This window comes from Ambystoma mexicanum, chromosome 13, assembly GCF_040938575.1.
Source record: "Ambystoma mexicanum isolate Mex_15411 chromosome 13, UKY_AmexF1_1, whole genome shotgun sequence".
Lineage (NCBI taxonomy): Eukaryota > Metazoa > Chordata > Amphibia > Caudata > Ambystomatidae > Ambystoma > Ambystoma mexicanum.
The window spans coordinates 72,898,529-72,924,122 of NC_090938.1; the positions used below are offsets into that span (position 1 = coordinate 72,898,529).

At 49.1% G+C, this 25,594-nt stretch overlaps 1 protein-coding gene across 1 annotated transcript in view; it reads left to right on the forward strand.

The window, feature by feature from the left end:
* The first annotated feature begins 13,653 nt into the window (after nt 1–13,653).
* C13H6orf132 (chromosome 13 C6orf132 homolog) overlaps nt 13,654–25,594 on the forward strand; it is a 99,004-nt gene continuing 87,063 nt past the window's right edge. The window contains exon 1 of the mRNA XM_069633295.1: nt 13,654–14,865. Coding sequence (XP_069489396.1) covers nt 14,727–14,865 — 139 coding nt within the window. The 5' untranslated portion in view covers nt 13,654–14,726. The remainder of the gene's footprint in view (nt 14,866–25,594) is intronic.

Here is a 25,594-nt window from a genome sequence, read left to right on the forward strand (position 1 = left end):
GCACTTAGGCTGACACATGAAGGACATCAGGGGTAATGAAAACCGAGATGTACCTAAAATCCCGAATCTGGATGCCCAACATCTAACGAAGAGTCCTAGCTCTCATTGAAGCCTGTGTAGCTTGTCAATCTTCCCAACAGCAGATAGCCCCAGAACCCATCGCCAGCACCCCCAGGAGCCAGAAAAGATGGGAGTCAATCAGTGTAGACTTTTGCACGGTGGCAAATGAGTTCTATCTACTAGTAGCTGTAGATGAATTCAGCTGTTACCCAGCGGTAGAGCCTGTGAAGTCCACAGATGCATCCTCTGTGATAACAGCCATGGAGAAAATGTTTGCAGTTCACGGCCTGCTAGGGAAGATAAAGAGTGCCAATTGCCCCCATTTACCAGTAGGGAACTGTGCAACTTTCTAGAGAGCCTCAACATACGTCACCAGAGAATCACTGCATGCTGGCACAAGCTAATGGAAATTCAAAGAGGTTTATGGGATCATTGATCAAGGTAATACAAATTGCAAAGGACCAGAGTCAGCTGTGGTTACCAGCGGAGTATCGCTTCCTACGGTCCTACCGGCAGACCCATCACATGGCCACTCGAATAAGTACCACAGCACTGATGTTTGGAGGGCCCATTCAGGCAGAACTACCACTCCACACAAATTGGGTGTTGCCAGCGATGGACATGGAACAAGTAGCGAGCACCAGGAGACCGCACAATGAGAAGCAGATTCGTGCCAATCGGGCACAGCACCGAGAGCTCCAAACAGGAGTCACTGTGGTAGTAAGATTATCAAAATACAAGTGAACGGGTCAGTACAAATAGCATACCCCTTATCGCTAATTTTCAATTCACAGCGATTGAAGTACCGCACCTGAATTGTTGTAATACTTCTTTTTAAGATTAGCAGCATATACTTGCTTAATGATTTTGGTATAGTCCTGAACACCATTAGTAACATATAAAGCAACATAGATTTGCACAATAAACAGAAGCAAGTTAAATTCCTTGCACATACATATATACAGTTAACATAGTACAGATTTAACTGTCGATATATAGAGAAATGACAGGGGTCATGTCACATGGACAAATGCAAAGGGTACATATAATTAATGACAATAAGATACAGTGGAAACATTTGTAACACTGATTTGAAAGAAAGCGTCTACACCAAAGTGTTCCGGCCTTATGCGGGGGCTATATGAGCCATTTTCTTCTTGGGGCCTTCGTCAGGACAAGGAAGACTGTCGTCTTGGTGTTCAGAAAGTGCTGTGAAAAATGAATGAGGTACAGTAAGGGAGGTGCTGAGGGCATGAATGGTAAAACGTGATTGTATCACCCTATGCGCCCTGGGAGACAGGTGAACACGGTTTACCTGTGGGAGGTTAATGGAGCCACCGGCGCAAACAAAGAGTCCAGAGACCTGCAGTGTCTCATTGCTCGTGGCCAAAATGGACGCCCATTGAGAAAGGAGGAATAGAAAGGGAGAGCTTATTGTATCCCATCTCTATTAAAAGAAGCATCGTTTGTCGTGCAGCAAGGGAAAGGAAAGCGCTTGCCTAATCATAGGTAGCCACAAGATCACAGCCGCATCATGTTGTGCAGTTGGACTGGCTCCAGGATGTCCCCTGGAAGAAGGGGCACAAAGTGAATAAATGCACACTATCGCTAGCGTTCAACGTGCTATGTCCGGTGAAAAAAAGAGAAGAAAATACCTCTGAGGCGCTAATGGCTGTGCCAGGGGTAGGAGCGTTGAAGTGCTCACAAGGAATCCTGTAATCAATCAGGATGCGCAGGGCGATGTATCACAGCTCGCGGGTGTGGTGATCTGGCGATGCAGACGCTGTTGCTATGGGCAACGAGTTATAAATAGTGGCGGCCATCTTGGAATGGTATTTCCAGTGCTCAGACTAGCATGTGGTCTATCTGTGCGCTGTGTGCAATGCAGCAATCGTGAATTAGTTACTCTTACTCCTGACTACAAATGTGTAATTATGATGTAGAAAAAAGCATGTGTGTACAGCTGTTGCAATGGTAACCGGGTCGCTAAAGGGGGGCCTATGTGATCCACAAGGATCATATAATTACTCTTGAAAGCGCAGCTAGATGGAAATAATGCATGTTTGATGCCTGTATAAAGGGGAGGAACATCTCATTGGACACTGGATCCAGAGTGTTGTAGCCCCGGAAAATCCACACATCAAAGCAGGTGGCGTTAGCAAGAAATCGGTCTATGCCCAAGAAAATGTTCACGTCTATGAATCACACCCATGGACCATTGTGTAGGCTGACCATAGCATGTTAACGGCAGCCCAGCAGACGCGAGACTGCCACCCGAAACATATCCCATTTCCGCAAGGTACCACTGACGATGTCGAAGGAGAGAGTGGCTGAAACTCCAAGGAGTGATGAGCTACAAACTTGTCGAGAGGACGTCTCGGCGGAGAAGTAGTCAGCATGGACAATACTCTGACACACAAAACCTCTGGCCCTAGTGCCCCACGAGCTGAGGAGGCTTGTGGCACTGCCCCTTTTACAGGGACGCGCACATGGCGGCGTGACATTGCACGCCGCCGCGTGCAGCATAAATAAAGGGGGCATTCCCGGACGTGGGCAGAGCGACCGGGAAGCCCGAACAGCAAGCACATGTGTGTGTGTGGTCCTTGCCAGGTTGGGGGCTTACGGCATCGCATGGGGGGTCTGGACAAACCCCCAACAGTGGCGACGGGTGGATGATGATGCCTGGGCCCGGCAGTGACGAAGTTGATCATTTTTCCCTGAAACGGAATCAACGGACATTTTGTTTCGTGCCGTGGCCGTGCATCGCACACGCGGCTGGCGGCCATTTTGTCAATGAGGCCGTGGAACTTCACTGTGCTCCGGTTTGGGCGGTGAGTGGCATCCAGGCCTAATTTTTGGACACACTGCTAGCAGACAGTTATACCTGCATTCTGATGCCCGATTTCTGATTTTTCTTCAAGATTTGGGTCTCCTACGTCGAGTGTAAGCAAGGAGAGGGGCTATAATGGCTGGGCCTGCATAGCCCAGCTCTCTTTCTTTGGCTCAATTTTTGGGAATCCTACACCCACTGGGTGCTACTGCAGCTGGGGTCAACGTGCTTCTTCATCCCCTTCATCATCAGGCTGCTGAGGCTTCTTTCTTCATCCTCTTCATCATCAGTGAGGATTGCTGCAGTGGTGGACCCTGCATTTTAGTTTCTTCTTCTGGTTCTTCGTCAGGTCCAGTTTGCTATGTGGGCGCATGAGGCGGCCTGGAGTCGGAGGCATTACACCATCATCATACTCCCCCAGGTTGGACTTTTCATTTTCCTGGGTGGGGCATCAGAACTGTGCTGTGGTGGTGGGCGATTGAGTTGCGGCCCCCAAGGTCCAAGGTGGGGGTGCCTGTGCGCTCAGGCCCATGAGTGATTCTGAAGACGGTGGGCTCCCAGCAGCCCAACAGCTCCCCCAAGACGGTGGACAAGCAGTGGCTCAACAACAAGTCCCTCTAGCTCCAGCAAGGGGTCAGGTCCCCGTGCCTTGGGTGCAGCCACAGATAGCAGCTCCACAGCAACTCCCTTAAGTTCAAGCAGGTGGGCAAGCTCCTTTGCCTCAGGCGCTGCCAGCGGTGCAGCAGATTGCTCAGCAAGGGCTTCCCATCATGGCCCAGGTACGTGCCCAGGCGGCCCTACAGCCCATCCGTGAGTTCGACGTATCGTGCCCGCCATCCAGCATTGGGCCCAGATGGAAGAGGGGGGTCAACTGCCTCGACATGTATTTTAGAGCTGCACAAGTGACAGAGGATGACAGCAGGCTAGCAACGATGCTGTATTCGGCGGGGACTTCGGTCCAAGAGATTTTTGAGGCGCATCCACCGGGAGATGGCTCCTATGACACAGCTAAGACTGCCCTCCAGGCTCATTTTCTGTCTCTCGCCAACTCGGACTATGAAAGGTTTGTGATGCTGTCGACGAAACAAAAGGAAGATGAGACGCTGGATACCTTTTATGGACACCTGCGTCGCCTCTCGCTGGCATGTGCATGGGAAGACGCAGAGGATATGATACGAACTATGCTGATCCAGGCGTGCTCCTCGGGCAAACTCAGAAGACAGGTCCTGAGGGAGCCGGGATTCATTCTCCCCCACATCCTTGAGCTGGGCCGGTGCCATGAGGTGGCGGAGGCTCGGGCAGCCAGGATGGAGGCGGGGTCCCGCTCAGTCAAGTCTGAGGAGGTGTGTGCCATGTGGCGAGGTGGCAGAGGAGTCAGAAGTCCAGGGGCAGGCCCCCGTGATAGAGCAGGAAGAGCGGGTGAATCGTGCCAGAAGTGTGGGTATGATCTTCCTCACCCAACTGAGTGTCCGGGGCGGGGGAGGACATGTGGTAGGTGCGGATTGCCTGACCATTTCTCGAGGGTGTGCAAGGTAGCCCTGCCCATAATGGTGCCGAGAGGCCGGGCCCGGTCCGGGTTCAAGCACCACAGCCACCCGCTAAATGTAGCTCAGGTGGACCAGGGTGAGGAGGATGCCCAGGTGGAGGAGGCAGAGGAGGAAGAGGAAGAGAACGTTTTCTTTGTCTCCAGCGTGGGAATCCTGAGAGGAAAGAACCAGAGACAACCGAGGTGTGTGGTGGAGGTCAAAAACTCGCCAGTCCCGGTCCTGGTAGATACGGGGGCATCGGTCAATGTGATGGCCCTGGGACATTATGATGCCATGGACTCGCCCCCCAAGCTACTAACACTGAAGGCCCGCATATTTGCGTTTGGGGGACTGGAACCGATCCCATTGGATGGGGCCTTTGTGGCGAAGGTGGAGCATGAGGGCTTGCAGATCAAAGCCCGATTCTATGTGACGCCAGTAAGCAACAACACTCTGCCGAGCTGTGCCGCCGCTGAGGCTCTTGGAATTGTTAGCTTTGCGTACTAGGTATACCTCGAGGACATCAACGACCTGCTCGAGAAGTATGCCGCTCTTTTCAACGGGATTGGGCGGATGACTGGCGACCCCGTGAGGTTGCATATTGATGAATCTGTGCAGCCCATCACCCTGAAAGACCGCAGGGTGCCGTTCCATCTCCGAGAACATGTGGACAAGGAACTGGACAACCTGGTGGACCTCCACATCATTGAGAAAGTAGAGGGCCCGACCCCCTGGGTGTCCCCGATTGTCATGGCTAGAAAGCCCAAGCAACCTGACTCTGTCCGCATTTGTGTAGATATGGGGCTGCCGAACAAGGCCATCAAGAGGGAGAGGCATCTTACCCCTACTATCGATGACATTATTGCGGAAGTGCAGGGGGCTCACTTCTTTTCCAAGCTGGACCTCCGGGCGGGCTACCATCAGGTGGTCCTCCATCCTGAATCGAGGTACATCACCACATTCACCACCCACCGGGGACTATACCGCTACAAAAGACTGAGCTTCGGAGTGTCCTCGGCAGCAGACGTCTTTCAGAATATAATCAGAGGCGCCCTCGCAGATCTGGAGGGCGTACTAAACATCAGTGATGATATCTTGGTGTTTGCAAAGACTGAGGTGGATCATCTGAGGAAGCTGGCGAGGACGTTTGAGAGACTGCAGTCACTGGGACTCACCCTTCACAGGGATAAGTGCGAATTCCTGCGCCCCTCCATTGAGGTCTTCGTATTCGTATTCAAAGAGGGAGGGGTATCGCCGGACCCCAAGAAGGTTCAGGACATTAAGGAGGCGCAGCCGCCCGAGCCAGTGTCCGATGTCAGGAGCTTCCTCGGCATGGTCATTTACTGTGGGCGGTTCATTCAAAACCTTGCCTCCAGATCTGTGTCTCTCAGGGCACTAACAAAGAAGGAATCCATCTGGCACTGGGGCCCACTTGAACAGGCGGTGTTCGAGGGCACAAAGAGTGCGCTGGCGGCTGAGGACACGATGGCTTTTTTCGATCCTGCATTGCCATCGGAGATCATCGTGGATGCCACTCCGTTTGGCCTGGGCGCCGTACTGACTCAGATAGATCGTGGCAGGGGTGTCCGGCCAGTGGCATAAGTGCGAATTCCTGCGCCCCTCCATTGAGGTCTTCATATTCGTATTCAAAGAGGGAGGGGTATCGCCGGACCCCAAGAAAGTTCAGGACATTAAGGAGGCGCAGCCGCCCGAGACAGTGTCCGATGTCAGGAGCTTCCTCGGCATGGTCACTTACTGTGGGCGGTTCATTCAAAACCTTGCCTCCAGATCTGAGTCTCTCAGGGCACTAACAAAGAAGGAATCCACCTGGCACTGGGGTGCCACTTGAACAGGCGGCGTTCGAGGGCACAAAGGGTGCGCTGGCGGCTGAGGACACGATGGCGTTTTTCGATCCTGCATTGCCATCGGAGATCATCGTGGATGCCACTCCGTTTGGCCTGGGCGCCGTACTGACTCAGATAGATCGTGACAGGGGTGTCCGGCCAGTGGCATACGCCAGCAAGGCGCTGTCCGAGACTGAGCATTGGTATTCACAGATTGAGGGCGAGGCAATGGCGGCTCTCTGGGGCTGCAGGCACTTCCAGCTCTATGTCCTGGGGTGGCCGGTGACGGTCGTGACTGAACATAAACCCCTGCTTCCTATGTTGGCAGGGTCATCATCGAAACCACTGGCGAGGATCGAGAGGTGGTTGCTCGCCCTACTGGAGTATGGAGTCACCTTGGTGTACAGACCTGGGGCCAACAACGCAACAGACTATCTCTCCCGGCACCCGGGAGTGCGTTGGGGAGTGGAATGAATATGACACCTGTTCGGAGGAGGCTGACGATCATATCCAAATGGTGGTGGAGGCGGCCACTCCCAACGCCATGCCCCTGGCAGAGCTGGAAGCGGCAGCTGCCGAAGATGAATGCTTTTGAATCCTAAAGCAGTCCGTGCAACATGGGTCGTGGAAGTCAGTGCTAGAATCTTTGGCAGGGCGGACCCAGGAAGCCAAGACCAGACTGGAGCAGCTGTGGAAGGTCAGGTAGGAACTGTCATTCTCGGCGTCAGGCCTTCTGCTCCGAGGTGACAGGATAGTAGTCCCCCAGTCGAAGGTGAAGGACGTGATCAGTCTAGCTCACCATGGACACCAGGGCACTGCGAAGACCAAGGCCAGGCTGCGGCTGAAGGTTTGGGTCCCGGAACTCGAGCGGAAGGTCGACGACTTTGCAGTGGCCCGTGTGTGGTGTCAAGCGGCATCCCCATTACAGAGGGAGCTTGCCATTGAGGCGATACCCCGGGGCACGCGACCTTGGGAGGTGGTCCATGCGGACTTTGGATCAACGACCATGGGCACCCACTTCCTGGTAATGGTCGACGAGTACTCGAGATATCCAGAAGTGGAGTTTGTGGAGTCTGTGGCGTTCGAACATGTGGTGGTCGGCGTGGAGAAAATGTTTGCGGCCCGCGGGTTCCCCCACACGTCTGCTCCGATAACGGGGCGCCATTCCAGAGTGAAACGTTCTCGGAGCTGATGGAGAGCTGCGGAGTGCAACACCAGAAGATAACCCCGTTGTGGCCCAGGGCGAATGGAGAGGTGGAAAAGCTAATGCGGACACTCAACAAGACCTTCAGGATCGCCCAAGGACAGGGACAGTCCCTCCAGAGAGCTCTTTATCAGTTTCTGCGGGTGTACCGCACCACCCCACATGCTTCCACGGGCGTGGCTCCGGCAGAGGCGTTGTTCAGGCGCTGCCTGCGGGGTCTGCTTCCCCAGGTTGGGGAGAAGGAGCCGGGGGTGACTGACAACCAAGAGGTCGAGGCGGACCGGCGGGTTAGGATTGAGCAAGGGAACTTGCGAAGGGGGCTTCGTCCGCAGAGGCTGGAGCCCGGGGACAAAGTGCTCATCCGCAATCGTCACCCCCACGGGAAACTCTCCCTCCCCTATGAGCCAGAGCCGTTGGACGTTGTGGCCATCAAGGGGTCCATGGTAGCTGCCTCTGACGGAAGGTCTGCCATCACCGTTTCTTTAAGAAGCTGGGGGATTCCAGAACTGAACCACCTCTGGAACCTGACTTGGTGGAGATACCGGACGATGGAGGAGGCCCTCCCAGCACTCCAGAATCCCCTGTCCAGGGGGCGTCGTCGGAAAGACTACCCGTGCCGCAGGTAAGCGGGAGGTACCCCCAGAGGGCTGGGCGAGGGAAACCCGTTTACCTCAGCGATTACGTGCTGGGAAAATTGTCAGATCAACCCGAGTAAGGGAACCCGGGTGGTTCATAATAAAGGGGCCAGTGGGGAAACTGTATTGATCGGTTGTGTTAATAATTTTGTGTGGTTTGCAGTGTGTTTTATTCTAGTATTTTGTTTGTCCTCCCGAAAAAGGAGGAGTGTGGCGCTGCCACTTTTGCAGGGAAGCGCACGCGGCGGCGTGACGTTGCACGCTGCCGCGTGCAGCATAAATAAAGGGGGCGTTCCCAGACACGGGCAGAGTGACCGGGTAGCCCGAACAGCAAGGACGTGTGTGTGTGTGTTGTCCTTGCCAGGTGGGGGGCTTACAGGCATTGCATGGGGGGTCTGGACAAACCCCCAACAAGGCTGATCCCCCAGAAAGAGGGCAAGGATCTCGCTATGCGCTGAGAGAACGGCCTGAGCCATTATCGCTCCTGCGAGGGTATGTACTTAATGGGGTGTACCGCCTGGGAGGGGGTGCCACCGTGAAGGTCATGTCTGGGACCCCTTATCATGCGTCACAGAACTGTAAAGTGACTATACTACCGAACTGCAGAGTTGTTCCACGTTTGTTGAATAAATGCAAGTTTAGGAGGAATGTGGTGTTGTGACCCTCCACACAGCACGTGATAGAAGGGGGAGCCTCCCCCACATGGTGGGAGGAAGGGGAGGAGATAGAAATAATAAAATATGCACGCGTACCAGAAAAGGGACAGTGCGAGTAAGCTACTCTACCAGAGTGTCTGCGTGGTTTATATGTGGCCAACCATTACGGCCGTTGATCCCTGCTCGTGTCGGAGTACACAGGTGAGGGATATCACACCACAGTTCTATTCAGCAGGCCTCAAGCATAACAAGGCACAACACACACCTTCTCAATATGAAGGCCTCAGAGCTCCCTGAAAAAAGAAATTGAATTTCTGATTATATACTCACACTGTCCCACAAATGTCATATCACTTCCAGTTATGTAACTTACTATTACATCACTTCCGGTTATGTCACTTACTATTACATCACTTCCGGTCATGTCACTTACTATGACATCACTACATGGACAAATTAGACGAGGACGGTCTGCACTTCCTTTTCGCTTGGGCCACACAAATCCTAACCCAACCTTAGGGGAAAAGGGTGTGTGATGTGTTGGTGCAATGACGCAGGGGTTTGGTACTGTTCTGGAATATTGTTTTTTATTGAACTCATATAGTGCTTTCGCAAAAGCGCTGCACAATAACGCCACTGAACAAATCAAATTATACAATAATGAAACATTTGAAAAACGAAAAGCAAGAATAAAATGCGCTTTAATACGAGAGCGGTGTAGGGCAGAGAGATCCTGCTATGGAAGGGAATTGTTTGGGAGCAGGACAGTTGGTGGCTAAGCAGTCAGAGGCTGTGTTGCGGGCTGTTACCAGGCTCGGGCTGGCTAATAGGGCAACAAGCCCATGGCCGAAGCAAAAACGCAAAATGCTTGTGTGGGGCAGTTTTTTGGGTCAAAGTGGGCCACTTTTTTTTGCCAATGTGAGCCAGTTTGATGAGTTATTTCACTATGCGGCTAATAGTTTTGACCAGTGTTCAAATATTCTTTAAAAAGTACAATTTGCATCACATTGTATCAAAGGCCTTCCTCTTGGTTACTACCCAAACAGCGTCACAAAAGGAATGAATTCCCATTTGAAACGTAGAATGGTTGCCACTTAGGCTGCATGCATGGTTCCACTCTTGATGTGATGTATCCTTCTTTGCTACTGTATGACTTACCAAACCTGTAACCATTTACTTATGTATCCTACTAAGCTTGCACTGCTAGCGGCATGCTCACTGTAACCATAAGCAAAGTAATCTTCCTGTAACTAAGACACTTTCCTGCAACAGCGCCTCGATGCCTATGGGCTGCTAGTGCGCTTTACAAATCCAAATAAATAAAATAAACTGGGGGCTACTTTTTTTATTGGTGCCCGAGACAATAGGATGCTCCAGTCTAACGCTGGCTGCTGCAGGGAGCAAGTGTATTCTAAATAAATGTCACTGCTACTCACCCAAGAGGAGACCCCACCCCGGTACTTCAAGCGGAAACAGAAAAAAGAAGAAAAGAGACCTCATGGAGAATGTTAGTTGGTCTGCTGTTTCAGAGCAAGGGACGAGAAACTGGGAGAATGGGAGTCCAGGGCCATGGACACATTTAAATATTAGAGAGAGAAAGTGAACAGGGCGACGATGCTAGAAGGAAAAGAAAACGCTTGGAAATAAGAGCTTGCAATATTGAGGCTTGAGAAAAGAGAGGCAGCAAAGTGTCCTAATACCAGAGTTGGATGACAATGTGCTCTATGTCCAATACATTATCAGTGAGTTAACTGTAAGACAGAGGAAGAGCTGACATTTAGGGTCGAAACACGTGTTGGCATCAATCAATTAAAGAGAATTGTGGTGACAAAAAACTTTGGAAGACTGTTTCTGTTTTACAGACTCACTGTTAATTTATAGGTCCTGGCGTCATCCGTTACATTTTGATTACTGCTCTGCTCTTCTTCCCAGGCCTCATGTGTACCACCTGCCCCCTTCTGGGGGTCAATCTACAACTCTGCTAATAATTTTACTTACACTATGCGAGTACATATAGCCCTCCGAGCAGGGCTATATGTAAGCACTGCAGCGAGTAGATGAAATAGAAAGGGGCCTAGAGCCGGAAAGAACGCGAACGGTCTGAGCGGGAGCCATCCTACCCAAGGGGTAACCAAGGTCTAATTTTTCTTAAACAATCTGGATTGATTGGTTTACTAAAAAGGAACAAGCTTAGGCAGCCGTACAAGGGGAAATAAGAGGCCAACACAAGATGTTGGGCTGCAAATAACTACGAGCCAGCTATGTGCCGGCAAATAGCGGGGGAATGGTTTTTGCAGCATTAACGCACCCCGTTAAGGATAAAACCAGGTAATGACAAAACCCTCACAGGGGCCAGTACCAGGCACGGTCAAGGGGTGAGCCCCAATTATTGGGAACAGACAATTCAACTATGGGAAAAGACAAACAACAACTTTTGGGGGAACCTGGACAGCCGGTAACCCATCCAGGTCATGGCGGCACGGGCCAGAGGGGGTAACCTCGGGACCCGATGCACAAAAGTACACCATAATATGGTTACTGTAATTATGATTATGTTATGACCATAACTGTGCAATAAAATCCCACAGCCTTTTATTGCCAACACTCACCCAATGCTCTTGTGTACTACCTGGGGGGAGGGGGGGGCCGCAATGGGCTTTTTTTGTCACCCAGGTTATGTTACCACTCTGCCTGCATTTGGGTCCACTGGTTTGGGACGCTGCAGGCACCTGGCGAGGCCTGGTAACCTGTGCCCCATGGCAGCCAGGCAGGGGAGAGGGGCGAGCAACAGCCCAACAAATAGGCCAGTGCTTCCCCCTCTCCCCACCACAACTACAAGCCGACGCGCAGTTGCCGACCCGGGAAGCAAAGAAGAAAGGGCGAGGTTTTAATCAACCTTGCCTTTCCTACCGCAGAGATGCGAAGCACCAGGGCCCGGAAAAACAGGAAGTAGGCAAGGAGCAATTGTTTAGGCACCATAAGGTGCAATCGTTGTTGGCATCAGCCGGCCGGGGGGACTGGCACCACCAGGGGCGTTGCTAGGGGGGGCTGAGGGGGCTATAGCCCCTGATCTTTTGGTTGTAGCCCCGGATAGAATCTCAGGAGCTACAGCCAAAAGACTAGCTAGCCCCCAGTCCCAACAGTTCCGACATCAACGTAGCCCCGGGTCTTTTCCAGACCTAGCAACTCCCCTGGGCACCACAGACCCCACACAGACACAGCAAGGACCCAGGGGAGAGCCCCTGGGTCCTATATAAGGAGCTGCTTTTGCAGCAGAAAACAGAATCAGTTTGGGTCCCTGCACGTTGACCCAAGTGAACAAATTTGTGGTCCCTGCACAGGGAACCAAAACAAAGAGTACTTTGTGTACACAGAGTCTCTCTTCATTTTCCCAGAACCCTCTGACCCTAGAAAAAGGGTGAGAAGAAAGAGAAAGAAGACAGGTCACTGTACAGTGACCACCCTGTCGTGGGACAAAGAATGGCGGCACGGGCCAGAGGGGGTAACCTCGGCAGCTGATGCCCAAAGTACAGCATATTATGGTTACTGTAATTATGATTATGTTTTGTTAAGACCAAAACTGGGAAATAAAATCTCACAGCCTTTTATTGCCATCACTTAACAAATGTTTTCACGTACTACCTGGGGGGAGGGAGGGCATGGGGCGTTTTTTGTCACCCAGATTATGTACCACTCTGCCTGTATATAGGTCCACTGGTTACCTTCTTTCCAACTTCCGACCTAGCTCTGTACTTCTATTTTGTTTCTAAACTTCCTGAAAGAGTCATACACGGTATCCTCCTCTCTCAACTCTCGCTCTCTTCTCCCTACCTTGCAATATGGTTTCGGTCCCTCACACAGAGAGTTTGCCCTTCTTCAGGACATCTACTCTCTTCTCCCCATGATAAACTTTCTTCTATACCCCTTCTTCTTCTCGACAGGTCTGCGGCCTTGGACCTATGGATCAGCCTAGCTGCTATCTACACTTCCCTCACAATTCGCCTAGGTGTCTTCTCTTCCATCTTCCTCCTCGTTCTTCTATCACCCCTCCCTGATCCTCCCATTTTGACTCCCGTCTCCTCTTTTACTTCCTCTGCATTGTTTTTAAATGTCTACATGGTGTCGCCCCCTCCAGTTTGTCTTTTTTATTCCCCTCCTCACTCTCTCCACTCCCCATTTCTACCCCCCTCCTTACTGTTCCTTACTGTTCCTCAGCCTCCCTGTGCCTCTTTGTTCCCTCTTGGCCCCTGAATATTGGAACTTCCGGCTACTATCTGCCCTTCTTCCGTTTTTCATGCTTTTCCCTTTTCGCTGTAAACCCCCGTCTTCTCTGTCCAGCTCTTGAATCATCTGTCATTTCATTTTGACGTCATTACACTCATTTGTACCGTTGGTATTGTCATCCTCTTGAAAAGTGCTTTTGGCGAAAGAGCTCAATAAATGACGTATTCAAATACCAAGGAAAATAGATGCCATCCAAGACTGTGCTGGGAACACCTTCTACCTGGCATGAGACAACGTTAATGTTCTGGCACTTACGCCCTACTGGTTACATGCAGGTTTCTGCAGCGGGTGCATTAGCCCACCGAGCTATCATATCTGCGAGGTTCCTTTACTCGACTCTTTCTTTTAATCTATAACAAATGCAGCCGAAAAAAAGGAGCCTGCCTGCTTGGAATTTGCCCCCAGTATGCCACCCCCATCCCACAATCTGTGCCTTTGTGGGACAAGGCGCCGGGGGCTTCCTAACAAAGCCCTCTTGTGGGAGGGCTGGGGCCGCCGCGAGGAATGCGGCCCGGGCAGTTGCCGTAGCTACGGAGAGGGTGTGGTCACGGGAAAGGTAGGGCAAGTGCAGTCAGCCGACAGGAATGAGATGTCAATGTGCAGCGTCTGCCTGCAACCCTCGGCGGGCCTGCATCCCCGGGGGCTGGGCTGTGAGGCAGCCTCCAGCTGGGCTACTTTCACTCTCTGACACCAACAGCCTGGGACACACAGGAAGCGGAGGGTAGCGGCGTGCCAGTGCAGTGCACATGCCACACCCCGCCCAGTACTGCTAAACAGCACAGCCGCACCGCCTGTGGGCACCTGGCGGGTGCAGATAGTGCAGCTCTGTAGCACCCGTGGGAGAGCAGCACATCAAACCTGTGTGTTATTTCCACCCGCTGGACACCAGGTACCCCCTCACCCCCTCCGCTCCTCCCAATCTTCTAGCGTTGGGTCTGTGGCACAGCACAGCAGCGCCTCTGTTACTTTCTCGCGTTTGTTTCCATGGAGTTACATCACAGCAGAACACCTGTGTGACATTTTTTTTGTTGTAATCACCCTCGTGTTACCAAGGCGTTTTTAGCTTGTGCGAAGGCCGGGCCCTCTGGGGGCAGGGCAGTGACGCGGCACAGCTGCACCCTGGCCAGTGTCACTCTACAGTCGAGTTGGAGTGTATCTGCCATCCACAGTGGCAGGGTTGGTGCCAGCTGTTCACCCCGTCGCCGCAGGTAACTCATTGGTGGTAGTGGTACCCCCACCCCTCGATTGGTGGAACAGCACAGCAGCACCATTTCGTTGCTACATGGAGTGACTCTCTTCAAGTGAAAGTGCCTGTAGGCCGGCGAGGAAGCACCTGTTTAGTTTTCAACCTCCTACACGCTGGACTAGTCTGCTTCCCTGGGCAGGCCAGTGGCACAGCACAGCGGCACCACTTGACAGCTGCAAGCGGGAGGTGCCCTGTTTTCCTCTCCAGGGAGGGCAGATCCCTGGCACGGGGCAGCCTTACCTGCGCGAGTTTCGCTCTTGCAGGAAGGAGGCCGGGTGTTCCCTGGCCCTCCTCCCCCCCTCCTCTCTGGGACAGCCCAACCTGTTCCACCGGTGCCAGTGCCCGCCTCTAGCACAGCCAGTGACTGCAGGATGCCCTGCTAGAGCCAGCGAGGATCGGAGCACCCCAGCACCGGCCAGGGCACCCCCACCCTCTAGCGCCATGAAGAAGAGCAGCTCCAAGCCCGGGACCCTAACCAGGCTCTTCGGCAAGAAACACGGAAACTCCGACAACCTCTTCGCCGACAACCCGCCCTGGATCCTCCCGCAGACCTCCAGCACAGGCGGCAAGAGCGCCCACGGTGAGTACAGAGCGGAAGGGGCGAATTGCACTGTTTCTAGGCGCTTCATCCAGGTGAAGGTCAGCAAAACTAGAGCCCTCAGAAAGCAGTTTTCGTTATACTAAAGCCAACGAGTAGCAACATAATGCCCGTGTCATTAAGTCCTCTTGTTGCCTGATCAAAGAACACCCTTTTGTGCCCAAACCCCGATCAAAATACCATTAATTGTTTTATTGGTTTCAAATGATTTCTTCTTTAACATGTTTGGTCAGCTGAGCTGTGTTTTGCCAGATCGCCCATGTTTCCCAATGTGCGTGCTGTTTCTCTCTTTGAATTTTGGGATTTGTAGTCCTAAATGTATCATGGAAAGGGGACACTTGAGAGCTCTCGCTGTGTAGGCACATCTCGTTGCTCCATGTACCGGTCATAAGTAATGAGTTCACAACCAACCGGGCAAGCCACTTTCCTTTGTGGAACTGTGCGGGCACATCCACTGGGTGAAGGAGGCGCGGGTAGTGATCTGCTGTAGATCTCGTTTAATCCTGTGCAAGCCTCTATTTACAGTATCGGTCGAGCCACCGACCGGTCCAGCCCTTAGCTTTCTTTGCACAAATCATTGGCATCAGCACTTTAGGGCCTAGTTTCTCTGCAGAAATTCAGACTACATCTCCCAGAATGCTTTAGTTTGTTGAATACATCTATATTTGTCATGTCTCTTTGTAATCCGGCTAGGCTCTTTTTGTAGAGCTTGCATTAGGATATTGTGGGCCTTAGTTGTTTGTCGCACAAAGTTCGGGTTTCTCTCTAAGGGAGCGATTATTTTCCTCAAATGTTGTTCGTTAGCTGCTATTTCATGAAATGGGTTTTGTCCAAGGGTGCTAACAGGGGTCAAACGGTGCCGCAAGCTCTAAATTCTAAAGAAGCAGAACACTGACAGGTAAAAAAAAAAAACAACCAAACTAAATAAGGGATTGGCTAGAAAAGCTATTTTATAGTTTTGCAATTATTCCCGTCAAGAGGGCTAGCTGCAAAATGGCGTATTTTCTATTTATTTAGTATTTTAAAGCGGAGACTTTTTAGAATAGAGTAATGAGAAAATGGACACTGAAAGCCCCTGAGCCTGCAGTGTTGTTGGCTAAAACGCCAGGTCTGACCGGCTGCTGGAAGGTAAGGTGTGTTATGATGTCTTTGTGCTACTCCGGTCACCACTGTAGCTGGTCACCACTGTGGCCTAGTCGAGAAATTGCCACTGTAGTTGTGCTCCTAGTCCTACCGTGACTTAGTTGAAAAATCACCACTGTAGTAGTGGTCCTAGTCCTACCGTGGCCTGGTCGAGAAATCGCCACTGTAGTAGTGGTCCTAGTCCTACCCTGGCCTGAATGAGAAATCGCCACTGTAGTAGTGATCCTAGTCCTACCGTGGCCTGAATGAGAAATCGCCACTCTAGTAGTGATCCTAGTCCTACCGTGGCCTGAATGAGAAATCGCCACTCTAGTAGTGGTCCTAGTCCTACCGTGGCCTGAATGAGAAATCGCCACTGTAGTAGTGGTCCTAGTCCTACCGTGGCCTGAATGAGAAATCGCCACTGTAGTAGTGGTCCTAGTCCTACCGTGGCCTGAATGAGAAATCGCCACTGTAGTAGTGATCCTAGTTCTACCGAGGCCTGGTCGAGAAATCGCCACTGTAGTAGTGGTCCTAGTCCTACCGTGGCCTGGTCGAGAAATCGCCACTGTAGTAGTGGTCCTAGTTCTACTGTGGCCTGGTCGAGAAATTGCCACTGTAGTAGTGGTCCTAGTCCTACCGTGGCCTGGTCGAGAAACTGACGATTGTGCCTCCACTCGGGGTGAACCAGGCCGTAGTCTGTGGTGGGATTTAGAAAAAAAGGCTAGCCGGACGATGGGAAGTGGGAAAGAGAAGCCGGAAAAGGGAACACGATGGGGCGACGTAGAGGGAAGAAGTTTGCATAAGTGGGAGCGTTTGTGTCATGATATTCACATGGTGGAAGTCTTTACTGAATTGCTGTGGAGTTTTGCATTTTGTTTGTTTACAAATGCTAGTACTAGGCCAACTAGTGTGCTTTTCTAGTGTGAGTAGCTCAGAGAATGCAACTTGGGGCAAGTCATCGGTCCCTTAATGCTGCCCTTACCTTTTGGCCAACAGCACTTTGCATCATGGGACTAGTAGGCTCATACTTGTAATTGAAAAAGAGGAATTGCATATTTCAATAGGCAAATCATTATCGGCTGAAATGCTGTATTTTTCTGTTGTTAAGTGGGTAGAAGTTTGTAACAACCGCACACTTCAAACTATGTTGAGTCTCCCACAGGCTTCAGCTCTGCTAACAACTTCCCAACCTGAACTGTTTTGAACTACAACTCCCATGATCCTTCACCATTGACTATGTTGGCTAGGGCTGGTGGGAGTTGAAGTCCAAACACACTACCTGCCACATAATGAGTATAATAAAAATGAATGCAATTCAGACTCTCTGCTCCCACCCTGTCAACTTCCATGCCTACTATTTAAGACACCAACACTGATAGGGCCTGTAGGCCCAAGGATGTGTAAACAACACCGCTACCACTCGTACACTTCTATTGGCAGTTGATGAGGTTCATGGACCTGGGTGAATATCAATTTCTGCTGGATAATTGTTGCGTTTCAACAAAACTTGAGTTTCATAAAACCATTTCTGGTATATGTTTAGTGAAGTGCCCTTCATAAATGGGATACATCCCATGCGCCAGTTCTCCTTAGACGGACAGAATTGCCTGTCTGCCATTTAAACACTGTATTTGCTAATACAGTTTTGTTGAAACGCAACAATTATCCAGCATCAATATTTGAAAGCAAGATGGATTAACAATCAACATGTTTGGAAGCAGAAACTGACATTCACACAGGTCCATGAACCTCATCAACTGCCAATAGAAGTGTATGATTTGGACCAACATCAGGCCTTGATAACGACCAGGGGTCGAAACACGTGTCGGCTGCTTTTCTTGTTGGAGAATAAAATTATCATATCGTATATGATTTGGAACATTTGTTTGATCTACTTTAACGCTCCATTAGGGAAGACTGACCTTGAGCGCGAGATACTTCCCCGAAGTTCAAATCTTATTCTAACAAAGAAACAGCTATAGTTTTCCCCAGGAGGCCATCTAAGACAAACGGAGAACAGGCATGATCTCCCAATTAATCAAAACAAATCTATGCTTTGTTTTTTTAAAATAAAAGACCAAAATATTCCTAGTAATATAACTAAGCAAGAAACCTCTATAGGTGTAGGATTTGAACACAGACCCCAACTATGTAAGCAAGACGCTTCCACGGAGTCCATGATGGCAGCACAGTTTTCTTTCACGCATGACACAGCAGACAGGTACAACATTGTTTACCTTTTAAAACCTTGTGTTAAATTCTACTGAGGTGTGTATGATACAGACCAGCATAGCTGCAGGAACTGTTTGTTGATTTTGTAGAAGTTAGGTCCTTGAAGAGGGTCAAGAGACCGAAATGCACTGGAAAACTGCGAACTGCTTGTGTCTTTAGAAATGTATATTTTTTTTCATCAAATTTTTCGGACGATGTCGAGAAGAATTTAGATGAACAAAGACTACGAACTGTTGTTATGAACCTTTTATGTAATATTTGTAAAATTATCAAATCATGCATGTTTTAATACACACTCCGCCCAACTTCCTAGCCCCTTCCACCTGGGATCCACTCCTCCACCTGGGATCCACTCCTCCACCTGGGATCCATTCTTCCACTTATATTACCCTACCTCGTAGTGCATGGGAGGCTTCTTGGTACAGGAACCACCTTATTTCATTGAAAAATCTTATTTAAAACTACATATATTTTCTAACACATAAGCGGTGCCCACTCACTACATTTCTCTCCGCTTTTATTGATGCCACATGAAGTAGAAATGCATGAGAGGATGGAATTGGGACACAAAAGCCAAGTAAAAAGCAGCACAATTCTTACCTGTGTGGGATTCAACTAATTTACATCGAATTAGCACGTTTTCACCGCCACATTCTACATCGCTGGCAAATTGCCACATGAAACCTGGATTCCTCTGCTTCAACCCATCATGTTTTTTTCAACTATCAACTTCCTGCAAGCAAGGGCTTGTGGGCCCATCTTTACATTGTTTAGGATAAATGTGCAAGTCCCATGTTGGAAGGTACTGTTACTTTAAAAGCCAGCACATGGCATGAGGCAATTTGGTAGCTCTGTTGTTTTGTCTTTGGACTTTGCACCCCTGCTACTCCTTGAGGGGAAGGTGCAGAGTTTACATAACTCTTAATCTTTTAGACCTGTAATGCATTCTCTGTGTAAATGCGTGTGCACATTGAACCCTCCAACCTTGGTTACTATTTATTTATTTATTTATCTGTATAGCACTGTTACAAGAACTTCTACAATCAACACACGCATAAATCTACCAATACATCATATTTACACAGTACATACACAATTAACTTATCACTTACACAATAGTGATTCCAATCACCAATTTCTTATCTCATTACATCTCATAATTACACATCAACGCACGAAAAATGTTTTAATTACACAATCATTTTTCAATGACAGACATTGCTAATTCATTTAAAATTCCTTCAGGATGCTTAATGACAATACTGAAAATACCTCTGTATTAATCATGGAGATATATAAAAACCCTTCTCCTTACAGAATGAGCAGAACTCTTCAGACTTTAACGAGTTAAACTCATGAACACGTGTTTGCAACGTCGTCGTACGTAGCGGGCCCATACGCGGGCATTCCGTAAGGACGTGTTTGGTAGTTTCAGGGTGAGTTATAATTTTGCACATCCTACAGAATCTGTTCTCTTTGGAAAGATTCCATGTTGCTCTGCAAACCTCCCGGGCGGCTAACTGATATGTGTGCATTTCCAAATGAAAACTGTCCACTGCTGTGTCAGGGCAGAGTAACAGATATAGTTCAGGGTTTCGATAGCGATGAACCACCTGGGCCACACATTCTGATATGAGAGGGGCACATAATTGCGATGCCAGTCCCATTTTGCCAGGCGTCTACTAAACGCTCCTTTCAGTGTGAGATGGTCTGAACACTGCTTAAAATCAGGGACCCAGGCAATAGTGACACACAATTAATTAAAGCATTTTACAAAAGGCTCTGAAACGCCGTGGGCCAACTTCTAAGCCATCACTCTCGCCTAACTTGGCCAGTAAGGGCCCACTAGGAGCTGCAATTGCCTTTAGCACCAGTGCACTCCTGCGAGTCCGCAATTGTGATTTTAAAGAGAGTAACCCTAATCCAGTCGCACATATTGATTATAGGTAGACCCAGGTAACTCCCAATACGTTTCTCCAGAAATGGGCCTCGGGACACATCTAGCCATTTCAAGTTCTTCAGAACTAGTGCTTCTAACCCATACAAAGTGTTAGTACCCCGCTAAGTGAGAACCCTGCATGTTCCCTGGCACATTTTTTTTCATCAAAGAGGTAATTTGACTTGCCCTTCTTTATTTAGTTTCAATGATATCCCCACACCCTTGGGTAGAACTGAGTCCCAAATACTTGAGACAGTGTAATCTACAGAGCCAACGTTTGCAACAATCTTGCATCTGTTTTCCTTACAGACACTAGCATTATTTTAGTGTTATTCAAATTAATCGAAAGCTGGTTACTGATTATGTGACCCCCCCACTCCCTCCACCTGATGTTTTGAACTTCAATTTCTATAAACCTTCACCATTGACTATAATGGCTAGGGCTGATGGGAGCTGAAGGCCCATACATGCGGCCCGCCACTTGATGAGTACATGTATGTGTCGCCAGAAGAGTCTGTAATTTGTTGTAATCCCAGTCGGCTACTCTGGCTTCAATCACAAAAAACTGTGAGGGCCCGCAATGATACACAAGCCATCTACCACTGCACCCCACCAGGCCGTAAAGATTGCTAGGTGCACTCTATACACCATGTCACCAGTTCTGGATGCCCCATTGTAATCATTCGGTAATTCTGTCACCTGGTTAAATGTAGGTAACCCAGGGCCACTATCCTAGAATTCCTTATCTTGCGAAATTAAAGCCCGTTGCTGGAAACCTGGCTCCTGATTAGTTGAAGGCGTCTCGGCGCCTTATACTCGAACCCAGTTCCCCAGTCCAGATCTTGTTCCCCCCGCCTTCTTTCTCTCTTGCAAACTCTTTTATAAGAGGATCCTTTGGCTGGCGTGTTCAGCTGCTTTGTAAAGTGCCTTTCTTAAAGTACAGACCGATTCTAAAACGCCCAGAAACACCTCAGGGCTGGACCACTGTGGTGACGACCACCTCAGTGAGGTTGGGGGGGGGGGGGGGAGGGAGCTGAGGGGGGTGGAGGGTTGTTGGGACGACGAAATGCATTTTAAACTGTACTGGCTGGAAAAGCAGACTTCGATTGATCCGCTTTGGACTGGGACCAACACTTATTTTTAAGCCCCATATTGGTAGGTTAACCCGAGTGCCCAGTTTGAGGAGTTTACAATGAGGGTACCGTTCAGGTATATTCAGTAGTTTCTATAATAATATACATGTTTAAAAAATAAATTAAAAAACGACTTCAAAACATGATCTTGAACCTAGCGCGCGCGTGTGTATTTTTTACTTTCATTTGGTAGTGAATTTAGTGTCCTGGTAACACAAGAGCCACCAACTATCCACTGTGCCCACGAGAGGTACCCTTTATGTTGGTGGTTTTGGCATGTGTACTTGCTCTGCCAGTGCGCACACGTCTTCAGCAGGAAGTCCCACCGCCTGATTCCTGACTTTCATGCCAGCCCACCCCACTTTCCTGCAGTGCGCCAATTCTTTGTCCCACCACTAGCTCCCAGAGGCTATGCACTCGGCTGTCCATCATCTGCCAGGGAAACCCCCTTTGAGGCACACAAAGATCAGTTCTTGTGAACCGCTATGATGAATCGGATCCCTTTAGATCAGGTTGCCGAGTAACCTTCATTGAATGTAACTATGACTCTTACTGTTTCTGCTTCACACATTATTCCTACTGTAATATTTGCTTAATTAAAACGACAACAGTAGTAGATGGTTTATTTGTTCTTTTTTTTTTCTCCATATCTTAGCTAACTTTTACAAAACAAGGTAGTGGTTGTTGTTGACCTGTCGTTGAAGTCACTTCAAACAGTGGATGGTCATTTTGGAAAACATAATTTGCACCCTGTAGAACCTAGGGTCTGCAAACTTACCCATCCACTCTAGCAAGCATAGTTGATGGCCTGGTATCCTGGGAGTCGTAGTCCAAAACGGTTAGTGTTCGCCAAATGTTGCAGACCAGTGCTGTAAACTAACTTCAGGACATTGCAGTCAGAAGTTTATTGAGCCGAGTAATCTCATGGGAGGAAAAGATCCTCAAAATACAGGGCTCAAGGCTGTGGAGCCCATGAGACCCCACTGAAATCCTAAAAATCAAAGGATATCGAAAGCCTTTCATGTTGTATAATCCTTTGGCGAAGAGTAGACCTTTGGAGCTAGACATGCCCGTCTATGGTTATGGCCACTGTATCAGAATGTTTCCAATGAACAGCGAGTGCCGTGCAGAGGGCATCTGTGTGTGCGTAGTGTATCTTTGAACAAAGGATTTCCAGAATCGCCCTGTCCCGTTGTAAAAAAAAAAAATTATGCTACTTGGAAGCCTCCCCTACAGAAAGTGGTGCGGCAGTCCTTTTACGTGCCAAAAGTAGCCATTTGGATTTATATCGAAGCAGTACAAAATAAAATAGGCCCTTTTGAATTGGTTAATTGCAACACTTGTTGCAAGGACCTAATGGCAGTACAGTTTGCCATAAGGAATTTGTGAAGCACAATGTTCACTGTTTGCACAGGTTTGTGGACCTGACCGCTGCCTAGAATATACATGTTACGCACAAACATAAGTTGATGAATATTTGCCATTTTGCATGTTTCCAGGGTTGAAGTCACCTTCCAATTTCCGTCCTCTTATGAGGATCAGTTTCGAAACGACTGGTATGGTAAATCTCAGCTTGAGCGATGATCTCATCTGGGTGGTGCCGGCGTCTGTGATCGGGTTTAGATCTGCTGGGATATGCTTGGGTTCTTCCCCACGGAAGAATTTCCCACGAAGAGTAAATTGAAGTTGAGTGCGTTGTATTTTAATAGAGGATTTTTCATGGAGTCGCTTGTCTTCAAGACAGTGTAATGATGTGTTGGGGGGTGGGGGTGAAATGGCTTATCTGGACGGGCATATCCTTCGGGTGAGGTTGAAAATGAGGTTCACGTAGCATGCAGAACTTCCCATTTCACGGCAGTGATTTCTGGCCCTGAACCAGTTGTTCTGGATGGGAGCCAGTGATGCGGTGGAAGAAGGATATAGAAGTCCCTGCCCTGGTGCACTGAAGCGTCCAAAACCAACGTGGATTTGTTTGCGCAGATCTTTCTCAGTTTACTTGGTTATGTCACAGGGTTGAGTAGCTCAACATCAGAAGCTGCTAGGCTCACAGAGAATGCCGCACTGGCAAGCCCCGGCCTAGCCCGCCTTCAATCCATGTTGCGTAACACACTTTTCATTTCTATTCTCTAACCTGGTAATAGCTATGGCTCGACTACAAAGTCACTGAAAGTAACTCAGAGAATTGTCAACCAATCAAGTCTTCTGGTCTTATTTTATTGTTTGAAGCGCAGACCTAGCTCGAGAGCAGCGGAGTGCTGTACAGAGTGTAGGTAGCCAGATTTTGGCCTGGAATCTTTAAAAAGCGCAGTACTGTGAGGTCTGTGTGTCGGTATGTTCGTCCATTGGAATTAGTCGTTGGTCAGGTGTTGTTGAAAGAACCATGTTTTGAGAGATTTACGAAATTGGAGAATTGTGGTGGCATTCCGAGCCATCACCGGGATCGAGTTTCAGAGGGTGAGGGCATGACATGAGAAGCATTGTTTGCGGGTCCTCTCTTTGCAGACGAGTTGTGAGTCATGTCGGTTGATCGATTTGCTGCATGTGTAGCGTGTTCCACCAAATACGCTGGTGTGCTACTCGCGACTGCTTTGTAGATACACACAGTTTTGAACACTATCCTGGCTTGGAGTGGAAGCCACTGTAGTTCTACCAAAGCAGAGTTTTTGTGATGCACTGACCTCAATGTGCCTGCTACACGGGAGAGACTTTGAGCAGAGTCGTAGCCAGGAGTGTCTAACAAGTGGGGCCTGAAGCTAATGTAATTGGGTGCAACGCAGTGACATTAACATCTGTAAATGCCCCCACAGAGCTGCTGAGCGGGCATTTACAGATCGTGGGTGGGCCTTGCATACTCGGGACCTGCACTCTCTATGCCTCTGCCTTTGAGTGGGATTTTAAAAGGGAGGAAGAAAATAAGTCTTGAGTTGGTGGGAGTGAAAATCCTGGTGCCACAGTATGACCCTTTAGGGAATACTGTGAAGAATCCTTACTCTGGGGGTGGTGTACTGCGGGAGGAACATATGAAAGAGACAAGGCCCAGGGTGGTGAAGAGATCCAATGGAATGGGACACATGTGTTCCTCCCGCTCCTGTAACAGAGTGTCTTTTTGGATCACCAAAACAGGTACTGGCATATTGCCATTATAATGTCCCTGACTCACATATAAGACATGTGACCCGGGGTACAAGCTATGTTAAATTGGAGCAAGTCTTGTTAACAGAAAGATCCTTTAGAATAAATACACTCCTTACTACCTAAGGTATTATATAAAAGGGTCTCGAGAAAATGCCTTAAATCCAATGTGTTCCTCTGTAACAACTAATTCTGACAGTCCATCTTTTTATTTTAATAATTTTTATTAAGGTATATAGAATACATTTGTAACGTCATAATATCCAAAACATAATGCAGTTAACCATTACATGTAATTAAGAATAATCTATGATTGGGACAGTCCATCTTTTAATGAGTTTAAGGGAAGTGAGTTTAAGGGAGGTAAATCTATCCTTAAAATTAACTCAATTGTTGGAAGAAACACCTTTGTTGAATGGATCTACAAGTCCCAGAATCCCAAAAGTACAGTGTCGAGGAAGAGGGCTAAAGAGGCAGGCTGCAGCAATAGTCAGGCAATTAAGCCTAACAGCCCACACATGAAGGAACCTGGGAGGCATAAAAGGCCCCCTCAGGTGCGGGCAATAGGAGAAGGAGCTGGAACTGTGGAATGTGAGTTGTAGTAGTGGAAGAAAGAAGGCATGAGGTTGGCAAACCAAGCAGAAGTGGGAGAATAAGAGATACGCTCGAACGTCGAGACAGCAGATTTCACCTGTTTGTTCTAAGAGGGGCTTGATCCCCAAACTCTGAAGTGCAGGTGCTGTGCAGCGGAAGGCGTGCACAGGAGCTCTTTCCCCATTTGAGTCTGATTGCAGTGGTTGCTGTGCAGATAACGTGCTGGAGAACGAGGTGAGGAGAAGTTGTCAAATAGTGGGTCTCTGGGGTGAGAGGGGCTTCAGAAACATGTGGCTGGACAGGAGACAACCTTTGCAGAGGAAGGGTGTGGGTCTCTTAAGAAGCCAGAAGCAGTTGTGGCAGAAGTCGGCAAAGCAGTGCGACCTGCAGAGTAAGCATCAAAGAAGCCAGTGAGTGAAGCACGGCTTTCGAATACCTTGGGTGAGCATTGCCGGCAACAGTATCCAGCTCCCTGTTAACTCACGTAAGAGTTAAAGAGAGTAGAAGTGGTTCGGTGAAACTGAATATCTGAACAATGGAAATGTAGCACTTGATA